Source organism: Heterodontus francisci, chromosome 2, assembly GCF_036365525.1.
Source record: "Heterodontus francisci isolate sHetFra1 chromosome 2, sHetFra1.hap1, whole genome shotgun sequence".
Lineage (NCBI taxonomy): Eukaryota > Metazoa > Chordata > Chondrichthyes > Heterodontiformes > Heterodontidae > Heterodontus > Heterodontus francisci.
In genome coordinates, this window is record NC_090372.1 from 151,941,817 (window position 1) to 151,964,494 (window position 22,678).

At 42.4% G+C, this 22,678-nt stretch overlaps 1 protein-coding gene across 1 annotated transcript in view; it reads right to left on the bottom strand.

The window, feature by feature from the left end:
• The window catches only part of ift57 (intraflagellar transport 57 homolog (Chlamydomonas)), a 35,080-nt gene extending 12,603 nt beyond the window's left edge, over nucleotides 1-22,477 (bottom strand). Inside the window, exons 1-6 of the mRNA XM_068012033.1 lie at nucleotides 22,117-22,477; nucleotides 19,480-19,642; nucleotides 15,551-15,669; nucleotides 10,658-10,748; nucleotides 7,471-7,545; nucleotides 6,066-6,185 (exon numbers count right to left, since the gene is read on the bottom strand). Of these exons, the coding sequence (XP_067868134.1) occupies nucleotides 6,066-6,185; nucleotides 7,471-7,545; nucleotides 10,658-10,748; nucleotides 15,551-15,669; nucleotides 19,480-19,642; nucleotides 22,117-22,460 (912 nt within the window). The 5' untranslated portion in view covers nucleotides 22,461-22,477. The remainder of the gene's footprint in view (nucleotides 1-6,065; nucleotides 6,186-7,470; nucleotides 7,546-10,657; nucleotides 10,749-15,550; nucleotides 15,670-19,479; nucleotides 19,643-22,116) is intronic.
• Nucleotides 22,478-22,678: the final 201 nt, after the last annotated feature.

Below are 22,678 nucleotides of genomic sequence, written 5' to 3' on the forward strand. Positions count from 1 at the left end.
GCAAGTAGTTCTGTGTTGTAGTTTCACCAGGTTGGCACCTCATTTTTAGGTCTGCTTGGTGCTACTCCTGGAATGGTCTCCTGCGCTCCTCATTGGCTTGATGGTAATGGAAGAGTGAGGGATATGTCAGGCCATGAGGTTACAGATTGTCATTGAATACAATTGTGCTGCTGTTGATGGCACACAGTACCTCACAGATGCTCAGTTTTGAGTTTCTAGATCTGTTCTGAATCTATCCCATTTAGCATAGTGATAGCACCACACAACACGGACAGTATCCTTAGTTTGGTGATGGAACTTCGTCTCCAAAACGACTGTGCGGTGGGCACTCCTCCCAATACTGTCATGGACAGATGCATCTACGACAGGTAGATAGAGGGTGAGGTCAAGTAGGTTTTTCCCCTCTTGCTTTCCTCACCATCTTCCACAGGCTCAGTCTAGCAGGTATGCGCTTCAGGACTCTGCCAGCTCGGTCAGTAGTGGTGCTACCAAGCCACTCTTGGCGATGGTATTGAAGTCCCCCACTTAGAATCCATTATGTGTCCTTGCTCCCTTCAATGTTTTCTCCAAGTGGTGTTCAATGTGGAGCAGTACTGATTCATCAGCTGAGGGAGGGCAGTAAGTGGTAATCAGCAGGAGGTTTCCTAGCCCATGTTTGACCTGATGCTATGAGACTTCATGGGGTTTAGAGTTAATGTTGAGGACTCCTAGGGCAACTCCTTCACGACTATATACCACTGTGCTGCCACCTCTGATGGGTCTTTCCTGCCAGTGGGACAGGGCATACCCAGGGATAGTGATGGAGGATATAAAAACAAGAAATGCTGGAACCACTCAGCAGGTCTGGCAGCATCTGTGGAAAGAGAAGCAGAGTTAATGTTTCGGGTCACTGACCCGAAACGTCAACTCTGCTTCTCTTTCCACAGATGCTGCCAGACCTGCTGAGTGGTTCCAGCATTTCTTGTTTTTATTTCAGATTTCCAGCATATGCAGTATTTTGCTTTTATTATAGTGATGGAGGAGTCTGGGACATTGGGCTGCAAGATATGATTCACTGAGTATGACTATGCCAGGCTGTTGCTTGACTAGTTTGTGGGACACTTCTCCCAATTTTGGCACAAGTCCCCAGATGTTTGTAAGGAGAACTTTGGAGGGTCGACTGGGCAGGGTATGCAGTTGCCATTTCCAGTGCCTCGGTCGATGGCGGGTGCTCCGTCTGTTTTTATTATTATAGTTTCTGTAGCAGTTTGGTACAACTGAATAGGTTGCTAGGTCACTTCAGAGGGCAGTTAAGAGTCAACCACATTGCATTTTTTTTTTAATTTTAAGGTGGCCTTTATACCCCAGGCCCCTTTTATATTTTTGTGGAGGGAACCTTTATTCCCCATGCCCCCTTTATATACATTTTCAAATAACTTTATTAAAAACAGATAAATAAACCAAAAACTCAAATTAAAATGCCATTCTTGGCATCGATGATGCACTCCAGCAAGTTAGTTAACCATGATTTTCCCTTAAGAAATCCATGTTGGCTTTCATTAATTAACCCGCATTTGTCCATGTGACTATTAATTTTGTTCCGGATTATTTTTTCTAGAAGTTTCCCCACCACTGAAGTTAAACTGACTGGCCTGTAGTTGCTGGGCTTATCTTTACACTGTTTTTTGAACAAGCTTGTAACGTTTGCAATTCTACAGTCCTCTGGCACCCCCCCCCACCCCCCAACTCTAAAAGGAAGATTGAAAAATTATGTCCAGTGCCTCCACGATTTTCACCCTCACTTCCCTCAGTGTCCTTTGATGCATCTCATCCGGTCCTGGTGCTTTATCCACATTAAGTACAGACAGCCTAGCTAATACATCCACTATTAATTTTAAACCCTTCTAGTGTCTGAATTACCTCCTCTTTCACCATTGCCTGGGTTGCATCTTCTTCCTTGGAAAAGACATGCAAAGTATTCATTTAATACCTCTGCCTCCATGTGTAAATCCCGTTTATGGTCCCTAATAGGCCCCACTCCTCCTTTTACCACCCTTTTACAATTTATGTGTCTATAGAAAACATTGGGATTTCATTTAATGCTAGCTTCCAGTCTCTTTTCATGCTCTCTCTTTGCTTCTCTTATTTGCTTTTTCATTTCCTCTCTGGACCTTCTATATTTGCCAGGTTTTCAATAGTATTTTCGACCTGGCATCTGTCATAAGCACACTTTTTCTTCTTTATCTTAATCTCTACCTCTTTGGTCATCCAGGGGGCTCTGGATTTGTTTGCCCTACCTTTCACCTTTGAGGGAACATACCTTAACAGTGCCCAAACTATCTCTTCTTTGAAGATAGTCCATTGTTCAGTTACTGGTTTACCTGCCAACTTTTGACTCCAATTTATTCGCCCCAGCTCCATTCTTACCCCAGTGAAGTTGGCTTTCCCCCAGTTAATTATTCTTACTCTGGATTGTTCTTTGTCCTTTGCCACAGTCAGCCTAAACCATATGATACAATGATCACTGTCCTCTAAATGCTCTCCTACTGATACTTGATCAACTTGGCCCCCTCATTCACAAGAAACAGGTCAAGCAGTGCCTCTTTCTCATTGAACTCGCAACATACTGCTACAGAAAATTTTCCTGAACACACTCTAGGAACTCTTGCCTTTCACTGCCCTTTACACCATTCTATGTTTGGATACTTAAAGTCCCCCATTATAACTACCCTCTCATTTTTGCACTCGCTGTAATTTCCTTGCAAATTTTGGGACATCCTTTTTCTCCAGAACTGCAATGCTCTCCTTAATCAATACTGCCACCCCTCCCCCTATCGTCCCTTTCCTATCTTTCCTGAACACCTTGTACCTAGGAATATTTAACGCCCAGTCCTGCTCTTCTTTGAGCCAGGTCTCTGTTATAGCCACAACATTATATTTCCACATGTGAATTATATTTCCACATTGGCCATGTGAGCTGCATGGAAGATGACAGGATCCCCAAAGACACATTGTACAGCGAGCTCGCCACTGGTATCAGACCTACCGGCCATCCATGTCTCCGCTTTAAAGATGTCTGCAAATGCGACATGAAGTCCCTTAACATTGATCACAAGTCTTGGGAGTCATTTGCCAGCGATCACCAGAGCTGGCGGGCAGCCATAAAGGCGGGGTTAAAGTGTGGCGAGTCTAAGAGACTTAGCAGTCGGCAGGAAAAAAGACAGAAGCGCAAGGGGAGAGCCAACTGTGTAACAGCCCCAACAACCAATTTTTTCTGCAGCACCTGTGGAAGAGTCTGTCACTCTAGTATTGGCCTTTCTCGCTACTCCAGGCGCTGCTCCACAAACCAGTGACCACCTCCAGGCGCTTACCCATTGTCTCCTGAGACAAGCAGGCCAAAAAAGAAGATATTTCCACATGGCAATCTTCACCTGTACCTCACCAATCTTTTTTTTTATTTATTCATTCATGGGATGTGGGCGTCGCAGGCCAGGCCAGCATTTATTGCCCATCCCCAATTGCCCTAACTGAGTGGCTTGCTAGGCCATTTCAGAGTCAACCACATTGCTGTGGGTCTGGAGTCACATGTAGGTCAGACCAGGTAAGGACAGCAGATTTCCTTCCCTGAAGGACATTAGTGAACCAGATGGGTTTTTACAACAATCGACAATGGTTTCATGGCCATCATTAGACTATCTTTTTAATTCCAGATTTATTAATTGAACTCAAATTCCACCTTCTGCTGTGGTGGGATTTGAACCCATGTCCCCAGAGCAATACCCTGGGTCTCTGGGTTACTAGTCCAGTGACAATACCACTACGCCACTGCCTCCCACTTACTATTCCCCACTCCAGTGCTATCAATCTCCCCCAGTACTCTGTGCAGCTTGATATTCCTCTCTGATATTTGCTCCTGGTTCCCACATCCCTGACAAGTTACCAGTTTTGCTTCCCTCCAATCTGAGCTCCCTCTCAGGTTCCCATCCCCCTGCCAATCTAGTTTAAACCCTCCCCAACAGCACTAGCAAATCTCTCTGCAAGGATATTAGTCCCAGTCCTGCTAAGATGCAACCCATGTATCTTGTATAGGTCACACCAGCCCCAGAACTGATCCCAATGCTTCAGAAATCTGATGCCCTCCCTTCTACACCAGTTCTCCAACCACATGTTAAATCGCTCAATTCTCCTATTCCTATGCGCACTCACATGTGGTACTGGGAGTACTCATGATATTACTGCTTTTGATGTCCTGATTTTTAATCTCCTTACTAGCTCCCTAAAATCTGCTTTCAGGACCTCATCCCTCTTCCTACCTATGTCATTGGTGCCAACGTGGACCCCGACCTCTGGCTCATCACCCTTCCCCAGAAGAATGACCTGTAGCTATTCCATGACATCCTGGACCCTGGCTTCAGGGATAAACACACCATCCTGGAGTCCCGTCTATGGCCACAGAAACGCCTGTCTGTTCCCCTAACTAACGAATCCCCTATCACTACTGCTCTTTGACTCTTCTTCCTCCCCTCCTGTGCAGCTGAACCACCTGTCGTGCCACAAACTTGGTTCTGACTGCACTCCTCTGAGGAACCATCACCCTCACGAGTATCCAAAATGGAAAACCAATTAAAAAGCGAGATCATCTCAGGGGAGTCCTGCACTACCTTCTTGGTTCTCTTAGACTGCCTGGCAGTCACCCGTTCCCTATCTGCTTGCATGTTCCTAACCTGTGGTGTGACCACTTCCCTAAGTGTGTTATCCACGTCGTTCTCTGCCTCACAGTTATACCACAATGACTCCAGCAGCCGCTCGAGTTCCGAAACCCTGAGCTCAAGCTTCTGCAGCCAGTGACACTTCCTGCAGATGTGTTTGGCTAGGACACATAGTGCGTCCATGATTTCCCACATGCCACAGGCCATTTCAGATGGCATTTGACGCTTTGGAATGTTCGGTAGTCATAAAAAGCGTTCTATAAATGTAAGTCTTTCTTTCTTTTACAAAGTACTTCAATAAAATTAGGGAGGCGGTGGCATAGTAATAATGTCTCTGAACTAGTAATCCAGAGGCCCAGGCAAACATTCTGGGAAATGGGTTCAAATCCCACCATGGAAAATGGTGAAATTTGAATTCAATTAATAAATCTGGAATTTAAAAAGAGCCAGTCTAATGGTGACCATGAAACTACTGTCGATTGTTGTAAAAACCCATCTGGTTCACTAATGTCCTTTAGGAAAGGAAATCTGCCGTCCTTACCTGGTCTGGCCTAATGTGACTCCAGACCCGCAGCAATGCCCTCTGAAATGGCCTAGCAAGCCACTCAGTTGTATTAAACCGCTACAGCAGTTCAAGAAGGCAGCTCACCACCACCTTCTCCACGGCAATTAGGGATGGGCAATAAATGCTGGCCTAGCCAGCGATGCTCACATCCCATGAATGAATAAAAAACATGTTAGCATGAAGACTGGGCGGCGCAGTGGTTAGCACTGCAGCCTCACAGCTCCAGCGACCCGGGTTCAGTTCTGGGTACTGCCTGTGTGGAGATTGCAAGTTCTCCCTGTGACCGCGTGGGTTTCCGCCAGGTGCTCCGGTTTCCTCCCACATGCGAAAGACTTGCAGGTGATAGGTAAATTGGCCATTGTAAATTGCCTCTAGTGTAGGTAGGTGGTAGGAGAATGGTGGGGATGTGGTAGGGAATATGGGATTAATGTAGGATTAGGAAAAATGGGTGATTGTTGGTCGGCACAGACTGTTTCAGTGCTGTATCTCTAAATAAATAAATTTATGTACTATAGTTACATCCCAAAAACAATATTGAAATTACAATGCATCACTTCTAAAAAGCATTTAGAAACACCATGATTAGCAGATGCGCTGAAAAGCAGTAAAATATTGGAGTTCAAAAGTTCAAACCAGTGCCTTTGATACATTTACAAACCATTTTTATAGAGCAGCACTGGATCACGTAAATATTTTATTAGTTAAACATACAAAATGGGGGAATTCCGGGAAACTGGAAGCACTGGTAGCCAATGATGAGCCCAAGTTATGGCCTCATAGGTGGCTTTCATGCATGAATTTAAATAACATACCTTGTTGTCAGTCCGGATGGTAACCTTAAGTTGTGGGAGAACTCGTTCCACTTCTAGATTCCACTCAGCAGCATCTGTTGTTGATTCTAAAATCTCTTCTGGTTTTGTGGACTCCATTCCCTCCAAAACATTAAAATGTACGTTAATAAATGCATGAGTTTATGTAATAAAAGTATTTTCTCAGTAACCTGAATACAGACTGGATTATTGTACCCACACCTGCATTAATGTAATTTTCTATGGAAGACCCGAGAGAACAGTCCAAGTTGATATTCGATTTGATCTTAGCATCTTCGCTATGGGATAGAAAGTAAATGGTCTCCACTACAGTGGTGATTCAGTACATGAGAATCAAGGGTGCAAACCCACACTTCCAACACGTGCCATTTGAGTGCAGCTGGTTTCATAATATTTCTGATGGGTGAAAATGGGAAATGTCGTCCTTTAGCTTGGGAGGCTAAGAAAATAAAACGGGTTGTTAAAAGCACATTAGCTGTGGAAACACAGGGTCTTGTGGAGGCAGTAGACATGGGGTTCTATTTGTCAAATATTTTGGGTGAAATTCTGAACAAGGGACATCCTGAAGATAGGATACCCATTGAATGTTATGTGGATAATCGTTCTTTGTGGGACAATGTACACGCTACAAAAAGTGTGTGAGAAAAGACTACATATTGACCTTGCTGGATTCAAACAAATGCTGGAGAGAAGGGAAATCTCCAAACTTAAATGGGTAGTTGCAAGTCATCAGCTATCCCATTGTATTCGCATTTCTTTTTCTGAAAAGAAGAAATTGTTAGAGGTGCTGGAGGAGGGGCATGTCACAATGTTAAAAAAAAACTTTGTACCCAATATGGAATTTATTTTGATTTAATTTGAAATATTCTTTGATAATACTTTGTGCATAATATGGAATTTATTTTGAAATGTTCGAGTGTGTTAATCTATTTTGTATTGTAAAAGAAAGAAGGAAATCTGTTAATTGTGTGTCAATGGTTTGATTATATGCAGGTGAAGGGTGTTAATTGGGGTTTTAGTTGAGCACTTATAAGTAGACACTCACTGGGACTAAGGGGGGTTTTAAGTGAGGAGCTACATGTTTGTAATCCTTTTACTCTGCACAATAAATGTGAAACTAAATATAAGCTCCAGCATTATTTTTCTATAATAAGCTTTCTCGAATTTAATACAGCGTCTGGGTAAACTTGCTTCTTTGGGGCGGGGCAGTTGGCTAGGAACATTACACAGAACATGACAGCAGTACACATCTACTTAATAAAAGATGCCATGTAGGGGTTTACACTCCCAACTATCAGCAGGAAACACAAATGGTATAAGTAGATTGACAGCAATACTAGGAACAGTATCCACTGAAGATACAAATATTTTATTGGGGAAACCTCACCATTTTCTGTCCCTGAGTTTTCAAAAGCTCCAGATCCAGGAAAGGCTCCCCTTCTTCATAATCCTCTGCTTCTTCCTGAAAGCCAGTTTCAGAAAAATAATTAAAACAATGAAATCGACTTTCATCATTCTATAGAAACATAATGAACAACTTTTTTCTCATTGTATTTTGGAACTTCCTTATGAAGTCCAGTATTTCAGACACTTATCTACCGGGATGCTGGTAAACATTAGACGAAAATAGTTCACCTTCTACCATCCTGGTTGTCACACGATACAACAATGATGGAGTTGTTGAGTAATCATAGCAAATAATCTCTTAGTTGATTGTTGCATTAATAAAAAACACACTGAAAAAGTAATTATTAGGTTGTGAAGAACTTTAAAATGTCAAAAGGATGTATAATATGCTATTCTTTCTGTGCACTTTTCCCCAAAGTAATGATCTCTGATATTAGTGTGTTGCAACTGTTTCCCTGGGGTGTTAATTTTCCCTTTCTTTCTTTGAAAATTACAGACAAAAAGGCCTTTTTAATACAAGCATTATTTTAAACAATTAGAAACACTGATGTAGGCCAAATATGACAAAACTGTTCTGATGAAAGGTCACGACCTGAAACATTAACTGTTGCTCTCTCCACAGATGCTGCCTGACCTGCTCAGTATTTCCAACATTTTTTTTATTACAAGACTAGAACTATTTTAATTTTAAACAACCAACTAAAATCTTAACACTATCAGAATATTTAATTCTGTAAATGAAAAGGAAAATGTATTTTTGGTCTGTCAGGGGATTGAGGGATATGGCGAGCAGGCAGGAAAGTCGAGTTGAATCCTAAGTTCAGCCAAGATCATTTTGAATGGTGGAGCAAGCTTGATATGGTCTACTCCTGCGCCTGTTTCTTGTGTTCTTGTGAAAAGCAACAATTTTGTACAACTTGCTTGATATTTTCCTCAACTAGTCTTAATGAATTGTAGTTACTTTGTTTGAAAAAACATTTCAGAATTATTAATAAGAACACGGAGGAAAATATCCGAAATGGAGTTCCAATTTTCCTTACTGCCTTTTTGTTAATGCAGTTCCGTGCTCCTTCAGAAAATGAGCCTTCTCCTACATCACTCTGTTCTTCTTGTTCCCCCACTACATCTATTAGAGCACAGGCTACAAAGCTGTTACATAGCATCATATGAAAAGACAGGCCAAAAAAAACTTGTAGATTTGTCAAGACAATTCTCTTCTATTGTTGAACTGTGAACAGTTCTTTTGTCCCTTTTCTATTAGGGAAAAGAATTTTTTTAAAATTTGAAACCGAATAAAAAAGCGTCTTACTTTGACAAGAACTGTAAGAGATGCTGCGTGCGATTTCAAGTCTGGGCTCGGGACCTCAGCGTCGTGTCCATTTCCGGGTCCTGACCCCACACCGCGTTGGCAATGCACACATGTTGCAATTTTAATATGGTAAGTAGTTAATTGGCCTACAGTAAGGGTCTCCACTTGTTAAGCTTACGTGAAGTGTAGTGATTGAAATACAAGAACTCAAACTGAAGTTATAAAGATTGACTTTTCCTTTTAAAAAGTGGACAATGTGCTTCAAAAATGGCCACCAAAGATCAAACTGTATATTCAAACTGTCTTACTGTCTGGCAAGGACAAAAGGATACATTCTGAGCTAAGAGGTGTCAACTACACCCATCCTGAACCCATCAAGAAACAAAGCATGGCTAGAGGTGACTCATGTGGTCAGCAGCAAATGATTGGTGAGAAACTAGGTGCAGTGCAGAAAATGTTTCAACAATCTGCTTAGGTCTGGCAAGGTGAGTCCAAAGATTGACTCAGATGGCATGCCTCTTAGTCAGCATAATGCAAAAGTGAGGGGCATCCTGAGGACGAACAGAGTTTTTCTGACCATAGGAGATGTATACACAGCAGCACTGATGACCCATAAGCATAGTGCCGAAAGCTATGCTACTGGACAGTAGGCTACAGTGAAGATGGCAACATCTTATGCGAATGAAAAGCTACAAGTAGTTAGGGAAGAGAGATATTGCCCTAATGAGAGCGTTCTTCACTTTTCAGACAAACAGGACAACAACACCAGAGAGAGCAAGAGGGCATGTTTGGACGGTGGGGTGCCTCAGCTCATGTCACTAGTGTATTTTTTGGAGTTGACCCTTGATCAGGCCAGAGTGGCAAGCCACTAAGATGTTGCAGACAGAAAAACAGGAGCCCAATATAAACAGTGAAAAGATCAACATCTCCAGGTTCAAGGGATGCATGGCAATCCTTCCCGTGCAATGAGCTGTGAAAGGATAAGCTGTCACTTGATTATTTTAAGCAGCAGAAGCATCAGTTGATTGTGCCAATTTCTCATGACCACCTCAAAATGTCCTCGTCAAGAGTGAAGAGATATTAGAGAATTCTTCTCACTCACCACATCTGTTGCCTGTAAATGAGGGCCTTCTCTGAGCCTTCCCTCTTCAACGGTGCCTCTTGCTCCTGTCCCACAATTCTAACTCACTCCCTGCAGTGTCACTGCCTCCTCCTCGTTGCGATTGATACCCTGTGTGGATCCCGGGCCAAACAAAGAAAATTCAAAATTGGCCCTTTACAAGCTGACAAGCTCGTAAAGAGGCTTAAACAGGCCATTTTTGCAGTTCGGGCGGTTTGCCTCTGCTGGCTCCTAGTGGAGCCTTTTGAACTCGAAGCGTGCCAGTTTCACGTTGGGAAATCAGCACATTGACCCAAGGGCTGGGTTCAAGCGACTGCCTGCCCCAATCCCTCCTTCTCATTCAAATAAAAATCCCGTTGAGCGAGAGAGAGTCAATCAATTATGCCTTTATGTAATACCTACAATGGTTATTAGAGATTGTGTCTTCATATTAAAACTTAACTACCCCCCGACCCACCAACAGGAGAAAAAAAAATTACAATACTTGCTACCCACATCTACAAAGAAAATAATTTTCATTGTGGTTTCTCCCATTTGGTTCCTTCCACCCCAATTCACCATTTGCATCCTCACTAAACTTTGCACTTAAACTTAAGTGCAAAGTTTAAGCATGTTTTAAGCTAATCAAGACCCTCATTCTTGTGCTGGAAGGCAACCAAAGACAAAAACATTTTAACATTAATAAACTTTTTTTTTTGAAAATCCAAAATGAAAATTTGCAAAATAAGAACCACCTACAATCAACTCATCTTCCAGCTTGTTCAACATCAATTCAGCATCATCATCCACTAATGCTTCCTCTTCCATCTCCTCTGCTGGATACACAGGCCTAAATTGATACGGATATGAATTTAAAGCAGAACGCATTCCCAAGTATGTCATACATACTGTACACTTAATCATGAAGGAATTCAGATGATACCATTTTCAAACAGCATAACCAACATATTCCTATAACTTATCAAAAAACTTTTTCAAATAAAGTAACTGTGCTCTGTTCTAAAAAGATTACTTGTAAATTGTACAGAAATTGTACTGTGGTACTTGTGAATGTCAGCTCTCTGAATTCGGAAAGATCTTTTCAACTTTTAGAATATTAGCCCTGAAATTGCATGACAATGTAGAATCTTCCACAACACGAGTACAGATCAGGGGAAATAGCTGCTTTAATCCATGTTTTTTTTAGTTAGCACGTAACAAGCCCAATGAGAGGGGGCGCAATTCTAGATTTAGACTTAGGAAATGAACTGGGCAAGTGGACGAAGGAACAGTGGGTGACCATTTTGGAGATAGTTAGATACAGTTAGATTTAGCATTATTATAGAAAAGGACAAGGATAGAACAGGAGTAAAAGTTCTAAATTGGGGGAGGGCAAATTTTACGAAGCTGAAAGGTGATCTGGCAAAAGTGGATTGGATATAGCTACTTGAAGGAAAATCAGTGGCAAACCAGTGGGAGGCATTCAAAAGCAAGGTTCTACGGGCACAGTGTAGACATGTCCCCACAAAGATAAAGGCTGCTACTCCCAAATCTAGAGTCCCCTGGTTATCTAGAAGCACACAGGGCAAGATAAAGCAGAAAAAAGCTTATGACAGTCACAATAAACTTAATATTTTAGAAAGCCTAGTGGAGTGAAGTAAGTGCAGGGGTAAAATAAAAAAGGAAATTAGGAAAGCAAAGAGAGGACATGATAAAATATTGGCAGGTAAAATCACGGAAAACCCAAGGAGGTTTCATTAGTACATTAAGAGCAAGAGGATAGGCGGCACAGTGGTTAGCCCCGCAGCCTCACAGCTCCAGCGACGCGGGTTCAGTTCTGGGTACTGCCTGTGTGGAGTTTGCAAGTTCTCCCTGTGTCTGCGTGGGTTTTCGCCGGGTGCTCCGGTTTCCTCCCACAGCCAAAGACTTGCAGGTTGATAGGTAAATTGGCCATTGTAAATTGCCCCTAGTGTAGGTAGGTGGTAGGAGAATGGTGGGAGTGTGGTAAAGAATGTGGGGTTAATGTAGGATTAGTATAAATGGGTGGTTGTTGGGCGGCACAGACTCGGTGGGCCGAAGGGCCTGTTTCAGTGCTGTATCTCTAAATATAAAAAAATATAACTAAGGAAAGGGTAGGGCCTATCAGAGATGTACAAAGTAACTTATGCGTGGATGCAGAAGAGGTGGGCAGGGTTCTTAATGAGTACTTTGTCCGTCTTCACAAAGGACAGGGATGCTGCAGACATTGTAGTTAAAGAGGAGGAGTGTGAAATATTAGATAAAATAAGCATAATGAGAGGGGAAGTACGAGACAGTCTGACATCCTTGAAAGTGGATAACTCACCAGGGTTTGACGGATTGTATCCCAGGCTGTTAAAGGAAGCCAGGGAGGAAATATCGGATGTTCTGAGGATCATCTTCAAATCCTCACTAGATTCAGGCGAGGTACCAGAGGATTGGAGGTCAGCAAACGTTGCACCATTGTTTAAAAAAGGGTGCGAGGGATAGACCAAATAATTATAGGCCGATCAGTCTGACCTCGGTGGTGGGAAAATTATTGGAATCAATTCTGAGGGACAGGACAAACTGACACTCAGAAAGGCATGGATTAATCAAGGATAGTCAGCATAGATTTGTTAAGAGAAGGTCATGACTTACCAACTTAATTGAATCTTTTGAGCAAGTAACAAGGAGGATTGATAAGAGTAGTGCAGTGGATGTTATCTACATGGATCTTAGTAAGGCATTTGACAAGGTCCCATATGGTAGACTGGTCAGAAAACTAAAAGCCCATGGGATACAAGGGAATGTGGTGAGTTGGATCCAAAATTGGCTCAGTGACTGGAAACAAAGGGCCATGGTCGATGGATGTTTTTGTGAATGGAAGGCGGTTTCCAGTGGCGTTCCACAGGGCTCAGTATTGAGTCCCTTGTAGTTTGCGATACATGTTAAATGACTTAAATGTGTGAGGCACGATTGGGAAATTTGCAGATGACACAAAAATTGGCCGTGTAGTTGATAGTGAAGAGGACAGTTGTAGATTCCAGTATGATATCAATGGTTTGGTTGAGTGGGCAGAAAAGTGGCAAATGGAATTCAGTCCGGAGAAGCGTGAATTAATGCATTTGGGGAGGGAAAATAAAGCAAGGGAAAACGCAATAAACAGGAGGATATTGAGAGGGGTAGAAGAAGTGAGAGACCTTGGCGTGCACGTTCCCAGGTCCCTGAAGGTGGCAGGACAGGTAGATAAAGTGGTGAAAGCATATGGAATGCTTTCCTTTCGTGGTGGAGGAATAGGGATGTAATGCTGGAACTGTATAAAATGCTGGTTAGGCCACAGCTGGAGTATTGCGTACAGTTCTGGTCACATTAAAGGAAGGACATAATTGCTGTGGAGTACAGAGGAGATTTTATAAGAATGTTGCCAGGTCTTGAAAATTGCAGCAATGAAGAAAGATTGGATAGGTTAGGTTTGTTTTCTTTAGAACAAAGGAGGCTGAGGGGTGACGTAATTGAGGTGTACAAAATTATGCGGGACCTAGATAGACAGGAAGGACCTGTTTCCCCTAGCAGGGAGGTCAATTACCAGGGGGGACAGATTTAAGGCGATTGGTAGAAGGATTAGTGGGCACACGAGGAAAAACTTTTCCACCCAGAGGGTGGAGGGTGTCTGAATTTCACTGCCAGGATCGGTGGTGGAGGCAGAAACCCTAAACTCATTTAAAAGGTACCCGGACCTACACCTGAAGTGGTGTAACCTGCAAGGCTACAGACCAGGTGCTGGAAGGTGGGATTAGATTGGACAGCTGATTTTGTCAGCCGGTGCAGACACAATGGGATGAATGGCCTCTTTCTGTGCCGTAACTTTTCTACGGTGCTACAGTTCAATGATATTTTGTGATTTCTTTCCAGAGCACCAAAAATCTATTAAATATTAAAAACTGTATCTGGTTCATCACCTATCATTTGAAAATGTTTTGCAAACCCTTATGCCAAATCGAAGCGTTTCCCATTATAAAAAAGGGTCCACATAATCCGCAGTATAATTTTTTCATGGGATGTGAACGTCGCTGGCAAGGCCAGCATTTGTTGACCATCCCTATTTGCCCTTGAGAAGGTGGTGGTGAGCCGCCTTCTTGAACTGCTGCAGTCTGTCTGGTGTAGGGACCACAGTGTTGTTAGGGAGGGATTTCCAGGATTTTGAACGTGCGACAGTGAAGGAACGGCAATATAGTTCCAAGTCAGGATGGTGTGTGACTTAAAGGGAAATATTTACATAGTGGTATTTCCAAGCATCTGCTGCCCTTGTCCTTCTAGTCGGTAGAGATCACGGGTTTGGAAGGTGCTGTCGAATGAGCTTTGGCGAATTGCTGCAGTCCATCTTGTATATGGTACACACTGCTACCACTGTACACCAATGATAGAGGGTGTGAATGTTTAAGGTGGTGGATGGGGTGCCAATCAAGTCGACTGCTTTGTCCTGGATGGAGTTGAGCTCGAGTGTTGTTGGAGCTCCACGCAAGTGGAGAGTATTCCATCACCCTCCTGACTTGTCTTGTAGATGGTGGACAGGCTTTGGGGAGTCAGGAAGTGAGTTACTCGCTGCAAAATACCCAGCCTCTGACCTGCTCTTGTAGTCACAGTATTTATATGGCTGGTCTAGTTAAGTTTCTGGTAAATGGTAACACCACCCTCCCCCCCCCCACCAAGCTGTTGATGGTGGGATATGCAGTGATAGTAATGCTGTTGAATGTCAAGGAGAGATGGTTAGATTCTCTCTTGTTGGGGATGCTCATTTCCTGGCACTTGAATGTTACTTGTCACTTGCCCAAGCCTGAATGTTGTTCAGGTCTTGCTCCATATGGACACAGACTACTTCAGTATCTGAGGAGTCATGAATGGTACTGAACACTGTGCAGTAATCAGCGAACATTCCCAATTCTGACCTTATGATGGAAGGAAGGTCACTGATGAAGCAGCTGAAGGTGGTTGGGCCGAGGACAACTCTAGTTAGCACTGTGATGGGAAGTCCAATATTATATGTTAACTAAGATTAGCAAATACTTGCTAAAATTATGAGACAGCAATATTCCCTATATTTGTATAAATCGATCTTTATACCAAAGGTGCTAATACAAATTAGCAAAACAGTGAGAGCAATGAATTTTTTGGGAGTTAAAAAAGTGGTCAATCTTTTTTTTGAAAAGGAATCATCCGTTATGAGTTGTGGCAGTTGCCAGCCAGGCCAGCAATTAGTTGCTGCAAAACCCATATAATAAATCCAGAGTATTTCCTCCCTGGGATGTTTCCTAGTGTTCCCTGATGCGCCCTCCCTGGAGTTTTACGGTCCCCTCTTGGTTGAGGTATTTTTTCCTTCCTGCTCTATTCCTTTCCTCATACCCCCTTCCAACACTCCTCCATATTTCCTGCCCTTTTATCCCACCTTCTTCATGGCCTCAACATCCAAATACCCTATTCCTGCTTGACCTGAAAATGTCACTTGGTCCTGACTCTCAGCATGCAATGCCATGTCAGGTCAACTAGTATTTAAGGAAAAACTAGATAGCTATTTAGGGATAGCGTTGACACCAAAGATTGTAACTCTGTGTTACACAGAACTACACAAGTCAAATCTCCATCACAACTTCTTACCTCCTCCAATTAAAGCCTGTATGCTTGAGGGCTTCTTCAGCTAAGCGATCCAAGACATAACACACCTGCTCTCCATAACCTTGCTTCAGTTTGGAGGGAGGGAAATCTACTGAGCCACCCTAAAATAAAGATTTGAAAACAACTGTGTTTTTTATGAACATATCAACTATCGAAAATCATTAGCAGCTGCTTTGAGAATTATAAGCTGGATAATGGGCGGCGCAGTGGTTAGCCCCGCAGCCTCACAGCTCCAGCGACCCGGGTTCGGTTTTGGGTACTGCCTGTGCGGAGTTTGCAAGTTCTCCCTGTGACCGCGTGGGTTTCCTCCGGGTGCTCCGGTTTCCTCCCACATGCGAAAGACTTGCGGGTTGATAGGTAAATTGGCCATTGTAAAAAAAATTGCCCATAGTGTAGGTAGGTGGTAGGAGAATTGAGGGAAGGTGGGGATGCGAGAGGGAAAATGGGATTAATGTAGGATTAGTATAAATGGGTGGTTGATGGTTGGCATGGACTCGGTGGGCCGAAGGGCCTGTTTCGGTGCTGTATGACTATGATAATGAAATTTTATGATAGGTATGTACAGTACTATTGAAAGACATTTCATTTGCCTCAATATTTGCTATAAATTGTTTAATCACAATAAAGTTAAATGGACAATTTTGTCCAATTAAATTCTGAATCATCATCTTGCCATTAATGAATCATTAATGAAAAATAAAACAAAAAACTTTACAAATCTATCATTTCCATAATTTTCAGTATTTATTAAAGTGCAAATGCTTTGAACAAATGTTAAAACTGAAAATAAAGTAAAAACAGCAAAGTTGGCTCAGCTGGTGAGTAGCAAGGGCATAGGGAGCAGAGGTTCCCAGCTTCAATCCTTGAAGTGAGAGACCTCACTACTCCTGGGCTAAAGAAGGTAAAACCAGCAGGGTACCTGTTGCTTACTGCACCAGCAGTCCCTGCTAGAAGTGTGCAGGTGGACGTCAAAGGGAAGGGAGACAGGACTGCACTCAGCCGTAACAGCCTCTATGGTAAAATAGCCTGCCAACACTCACAATGCAAGCAATCAATAACATCAGGTGGCAGAGGAGGATATGGGAGAAAATGGCAAAAAGGTCTGCATGGAAAACTGGATACAAATAGCAAAATTTAATTCCCATTAACAAATTGTGTTCTTGTATTTAACAGATTTATCAGCAAACTATTGCTTTCAAAAGCATGCTCTGTTCCACTTCTACTAAGGGAACCAAGTAAATTTAAATTTTAAGCAATGCCATGTGTTTAGGAGGAGGGAGGCAAGTTGGCCCTTGGTCAGAACACAGTGCTGAAAGGAGGCTGTACCTGTGGTGTTGGTCTATATCTCCCCACGTTTTGGGTCAGCCATACCCACTGTGTTCAATCAGCATTTTCTGTTTTATTTCAGATCTGCTCTTTTATCTCTCTTTCTCTTGCTCCCATATTGAAAGATTAGATAGGCTGGGGTTGTTTTCTTTTGAACAGAGGAGGTAGAGAGGAGATTTAATTGAGGTGTACAAAATTAACAAAAGCCTAGATAGAATGGATAGGAAGGACCTATTTCCCTTAGCAGAGAGGTCAATAACCAGGGGCCACAGATTAAAAGTAATTGGCAAAAGGATCAGATGGGAGTTGAAGAGAATTTTTTTCACCCAGAGGGTGGTGAGAGTCTGGAACTCACTATCTGAAAGGCTGGTAGAGGCAGAAACCCTCACTGCATTTAAAAATACTTGGATATCCACATGAAGTGCAGTAACCTGCAGGGCTACAGACCAAGAGCTGGAAAGTGGGATTAGGCTGGATTGCTGTTTTTTGGCCGGCACAAGACATGATGGGCCAAATGGCCTCCATCTGTGCTATAAATTTTCTATATTTTTGTTACTTCTGCTTATTGATGAGCACCTCTTCAATGATTTTTCAGCCCCTAAATTATTTGCGCATTTAGTTCTTTTCTTTAAAAAGGTTTTTGCTCACTTATGTTGCAATACAAGATAATCTTCTGAACTGTCCCTATCTTTTGTCATTTGTTGGGGGTATTGCCCATTCTCTAATCATTTTTTTCTGATTATACTTTTGTTTTAGCATTTTATTAGAGCAAAATATTTAAATTATTTCAAATGACAAGAACTATTCGCAACCTTTTTTCTTTCCCTTAAATTCCTCATCCATTTGTTACTGTACCCAGGATACCACAAATCTGATGATACACTGTTGTGATGTCATCATGGGCCAACAGAAAGATGATTAGAAATCTATAGTCCCCCATGGGTACCACCATTACATATCTACTCTAATCTTTGCCACATCTATTAAGTAAGCCACGTTTCCCTCTAATTATTCAAATATGCATTCTGTCTGCTGCTCCCAAGTAATAAAATGTCCCAAGGCACTTTATAGAAGCATTATATAGCAAAATTAGACATCAAGCCACATTAGGCAATATTAGGGAAGATGGGCAAAAACTTGGTCAAAGAGGTAGATTTTAAGGAGTGCATTAAAGTTAGAGAGTCTGAGAGGTTTAAGAAGGGAATTCCAAAGCTTAGGGTCTGGGCAGTTGGTGGTACAACCACCAATAGTGGAGCAATTAAAATCAGGGATGCTCAAGAGGCCAGAAGTAGATGAGCGCAGATATCTGAGGGTTGTGGGTTGGAAGAGATTACAGGGATAGGGAAGGTTGAGGGCATGGAGGGATTTGAAAACAAAACTGAGAATTTTAAAAAATGAGGTGTTGCTTGACCGGGAGCCAATGTAGGGGTGATAAGTGAATGTGACTTGGTGCGATTAAGGACATAGGCAGTAGACTTTTGGATGACCTCAAGTTTACGATGGGTAGAATGCAACAGGCCAGCCAGAAGTGCATTTAAATAGTCAAATCTAGAGGGAGCAAAGGCATGAATGAGGGTTTCAGCAGATGAGCTGAGGCAAATACGAAGTTGAGTGATGTTACGAAGGTGGAAATAGGCAGTCTCAGCAATGGCGCAGATGTGTGGTTGGAAGCTCATCTCAGGGTCAGATGTGACACCAAGGTTGTCTAAACACTAAACCAACAGTCTGGTTTAGTCTCTGGCATTTGCTAGCGAGGGAGTGGAGACCAAAGAGAATGGCTTTAGTCTTGCCAATATTTAATTGGAAGAAATTTCTGCTCATCCAGCAATGGATGTCTGATAAGCAGTCCAATAATTCAGCAACAGTGGAGGAGTCGAGACGGGTAGTGGTGAAGTCGAGCTGGGTGTTGTCAGAGTACATATGAAAATTAAACTGCACTTTTGGACGATGTCGTCGAGGGGCAGCATGTGGATGAGAAATAATTAATGCTAAAGAAGCTACATAAATGCATGTTGTTGTTGCATTTGTTAAGGGGAAGACTTCTGCTGTGCAACTGTAAATACAAGCAAAATTTCACTATAAAAATAGCAAACGAAGTAGAAACCCTTAAAACTTTAATATTAAGAGTCAATTAAAAAATATATTTTTGTGTGAAACTTACTGCAAAAAAAAACATTCTGGGTCACTTAAAAATCTGATAGAACAAACATAAAATCAAAAGCGACATGGGGTTACAAATGGTCCATTTTATTATCACAGTAAAGCCTTTGATAGTCAAAAGATATTTTCTCCTTTTGACTGAAAAAATACAACTCAAAAAAAATTGTAGTCCTGTTTAGAAATATATATTTCTAAACAGGACTACAATTTTTTTTGAGTTGTATATATAGGAGCTCTAGATAGTTATATAAGTAGTAATTAAAATTCAGCACCTTCTTGGGCAATATTTTCTTTTCACAAATATTTCCTCTTTACAGTTGGGACAAAATTGTGAACCAGTTGTTTCTAAATGGGCTTAACGTTTTACTGCAGCTAGCTTAGTTAAATTCTTCCCCCATATTCAGAGTTTAACTTCTAGTACTTACCAACGCACGGAGCTCTGTCAGAATATTTGATATTGTTGCATTTGGATCATCATATTCTTGGGGCTGTTCAAATAAGCGTCCTGTCTGGTTTAACAACCAAGCCGCAAGAGATGTAAACATGTAGAACTGCTCACCAGGGTTTGTAGGGAGAGCAAAGTAGTGTCTGTTCAAATAAACATTTAATAGATATCCATCATAGTACAGATTGATTATATTCTACATCATGACTATTTAAGATCATACGTGCCCAAACGCTGCATTGCCTCCTCGGCCCTCCCCAGTCCATTCATGAATTAAAATCTGTTACAGCTGATACAAAGCTATCAAAAAGACCAGAAATATGAAGTGGCTCATTTGAAGATTTGGAAGCAACTGAGTAAAAAGATGTAGTGTTTTTATTTCAGGGAAGACGTGTCAGGCTTGGGCTCTAGACCTGCTTTAGACAACATGTGAGAATGGGAACATGAAACATGGAATGACAAATAGTCATTAACCCATTCAACCGAATACTTCAAACGGACCACATATAGTTTACATCGCATGAGTACAAAGACAGATAAACTTGCTACAAAGCTTCCAAGTTCAAACTGAGTAAAAATAGAAATAAAAGATAACAAACTTTTTTATTAAATATATTGACTGCTTTTCTGTTGCTTTGGAATGTTGCACGTGAAAAGCTTGCATAGAACCAGAACCAGGGAACTCAAACAAAATATTCTGAACTAAGCTTGCCCAAAGGAAATAACACAGCAAATGTAAAGAACATAATAATAGTAATAGGGTGCACAGCTTAGTCTATACAAGGATAATATTTATAGTGGGCCAAAGAGCAATGTCACAAGCGAGGCCATTCAGTCCATTACACTCCTGCTAGTACTAGCTGTACAACTGAAGTTAATTCATTGATGTATAATTTGTTTCTTTTCAGATACTTAGCCAATTCAATAGCTTTTTATAATTAAAAAAATTATTCTTATAACCCAGTAAAAAAAAAATCTTCTCTTCCCCACCATTCATTTTAGGGACAATTCTGCGTTTATGGGCCTTTGGATTGATACATGAACCGCTGCAAATATTTTCACTCTTCACATGAAAATTTTTTTCAGAACTTTGAAAACTTTCATTAGGCCTGCCTTTAACTTTTTTTGTTCCAGTGAAAAATGCCATTATTTTCCCCCACACTTTTCATCACAACTGTAACCAGTCAGTCTTAATGCAGTGGTAGCATTCATGGACTGAATTTTCCTCATGGAGGCAAGAAACAGGAGTTGAGTCTTTTTTCAGGTCCCAAACATGCCTCTGGTGGGAAACTGATTAAAGTCAAGATTTTCACATGGGTGGGCCCTTAACTGACATGGAGACAGGTTCCCTGTCTAATTAAGGACGGTGTGCAGGCTCTTGAGCTGGAAGGTCAGCCAGAGACCTTCCAGCTTCGGAGAAGCACCCAGTTACAGCACAAGGTAAGTAACTGGGAGGACGCTTACTCTCTGTCACTTTTTAAAAACTTTAAATAAAAGACACAGAGAGCAGCCAGGCCACCAATATGGGGCCAGGGTTGGAGGGGCTCTGCAGGATGGTCTTTGGCTGTACACCCACCAGGCAGGCAGGGAGGGCCTGCAAGCTTGCCAGGAGCAGTAGTAACAGCCTGCCACTAGTTGCCTACCACTAGGCAGTTCATCTGTCCCCATTGAGTCAGGAAATTAAAGGCTGATGGGAAAATTCCAGTCAGCCTCCTTAATCCCTGCTCAACTAGGCTCGTTAAGAGCCTAATAGTCTGCCTGCCTTGTGGGCAGCCATCCCAGGCCTCAAACCCAACTTTGGGAATGGGGTCAGGAAGCCAGCATGCCAGCCAGCTCAAAATTTTCAGGCTCCATCTGCCTCTGTTCCAGATGTCAGCAGGGCCTGAAATTCAGCCAGAGTCTGAGTCAGCAGATTGTTGGCTCAAGCCACACTTCAAATACGCGTGCACATAATCCAGACCAACACTTCAGTTAACAGTGAAGGCATGCTGCACTGATGGAGATACCATCATGAAACCAAATCTGTCTGTCCTTCTTCGTGAATGAGAGATCCCACACATTATTCAAAGAACTGCAAGGGAGTTGTCCAAGTTGGCCACACCTATCCCTCAACTAACACCTAAAACAAATGAACTGGTTATTTATTTAACTGCTGTTTGTGGAACATTACTGTGCACAAACTTGCTGCCACGTTCCTCTACATTCCAACCATGACAGCACTTCAAAAATGCTCCATTGGCTGTGAAGGGCTTTGGGACATTAAAGGTGCTATATAAATGCAAATTTTCATTTCTGTAATTCCTAGTGGTATTCCAATCTATCTTGGCCACAATCTAGCTCCAATACGCTTTCTATAATGAGGTGCCCTCCACTGCACGGCAAATTCCATTACGACCTAACCAATGTATTGTATAGACTTTAATATTCAGAGCTCCGATGTCTAAAACGCAGAATCGCTTTAGGACTTGGATGCTAAGCAAGGCCAAGCGGTATAGAGGAACAGAGGAGAGGGGGACATGTTAGAGACCGCTCTCTGATTAATAGACCAAGCCCAGTGTAGCGGGCTCCTCCTCCCCCCACCACGTTGCAACAGCACGGGCGGCGGCCCAACGCCCACCTCGACAAGGCCTTCATGTTGTTCCTCCGGATCAAATCCTCCTCGTAATTCATCAGCTTCAGCTTGTCCAGCAGGTCCTCCATGGTGATAAACATTTGATACACAGCACCGGGGCCCCGCTCCCCCTCATCGCCTCGCCGGCCGTCATCGGCCATCGAGGCGGCCTGAAACGACGATGCCGCTCGGTAGCTCCGGGCCTGCTGTCCGAGTCTGAGAAGGTGTTTATTAACCCGAAAACCGTTCGGTGGCTCAAGGACAGTTTGTGATGTGAAAATTAAACGGCTAAAACGCACGGCCGCTACCCAATGCCAAGCGAACACTGAGTATCCAGGAAGTGACGACATGAGGCAGTGTGGTTGTCAAGGCGCCCTGGAGAGAGTGGGGATGCTGTGTGTAATCAGCCAGTATTGCTGCTGGGATTTGTCAAAAATATAGCCAACAAACACACCTTACATTTATATAGCACCATTAATTTAATGAAACGTTTCAAGGCGCTTCACAGGAACACTATAAAACAAAATCTGACACCGAGACACTGGAGATGTTAAGTCAGACGAGCAAA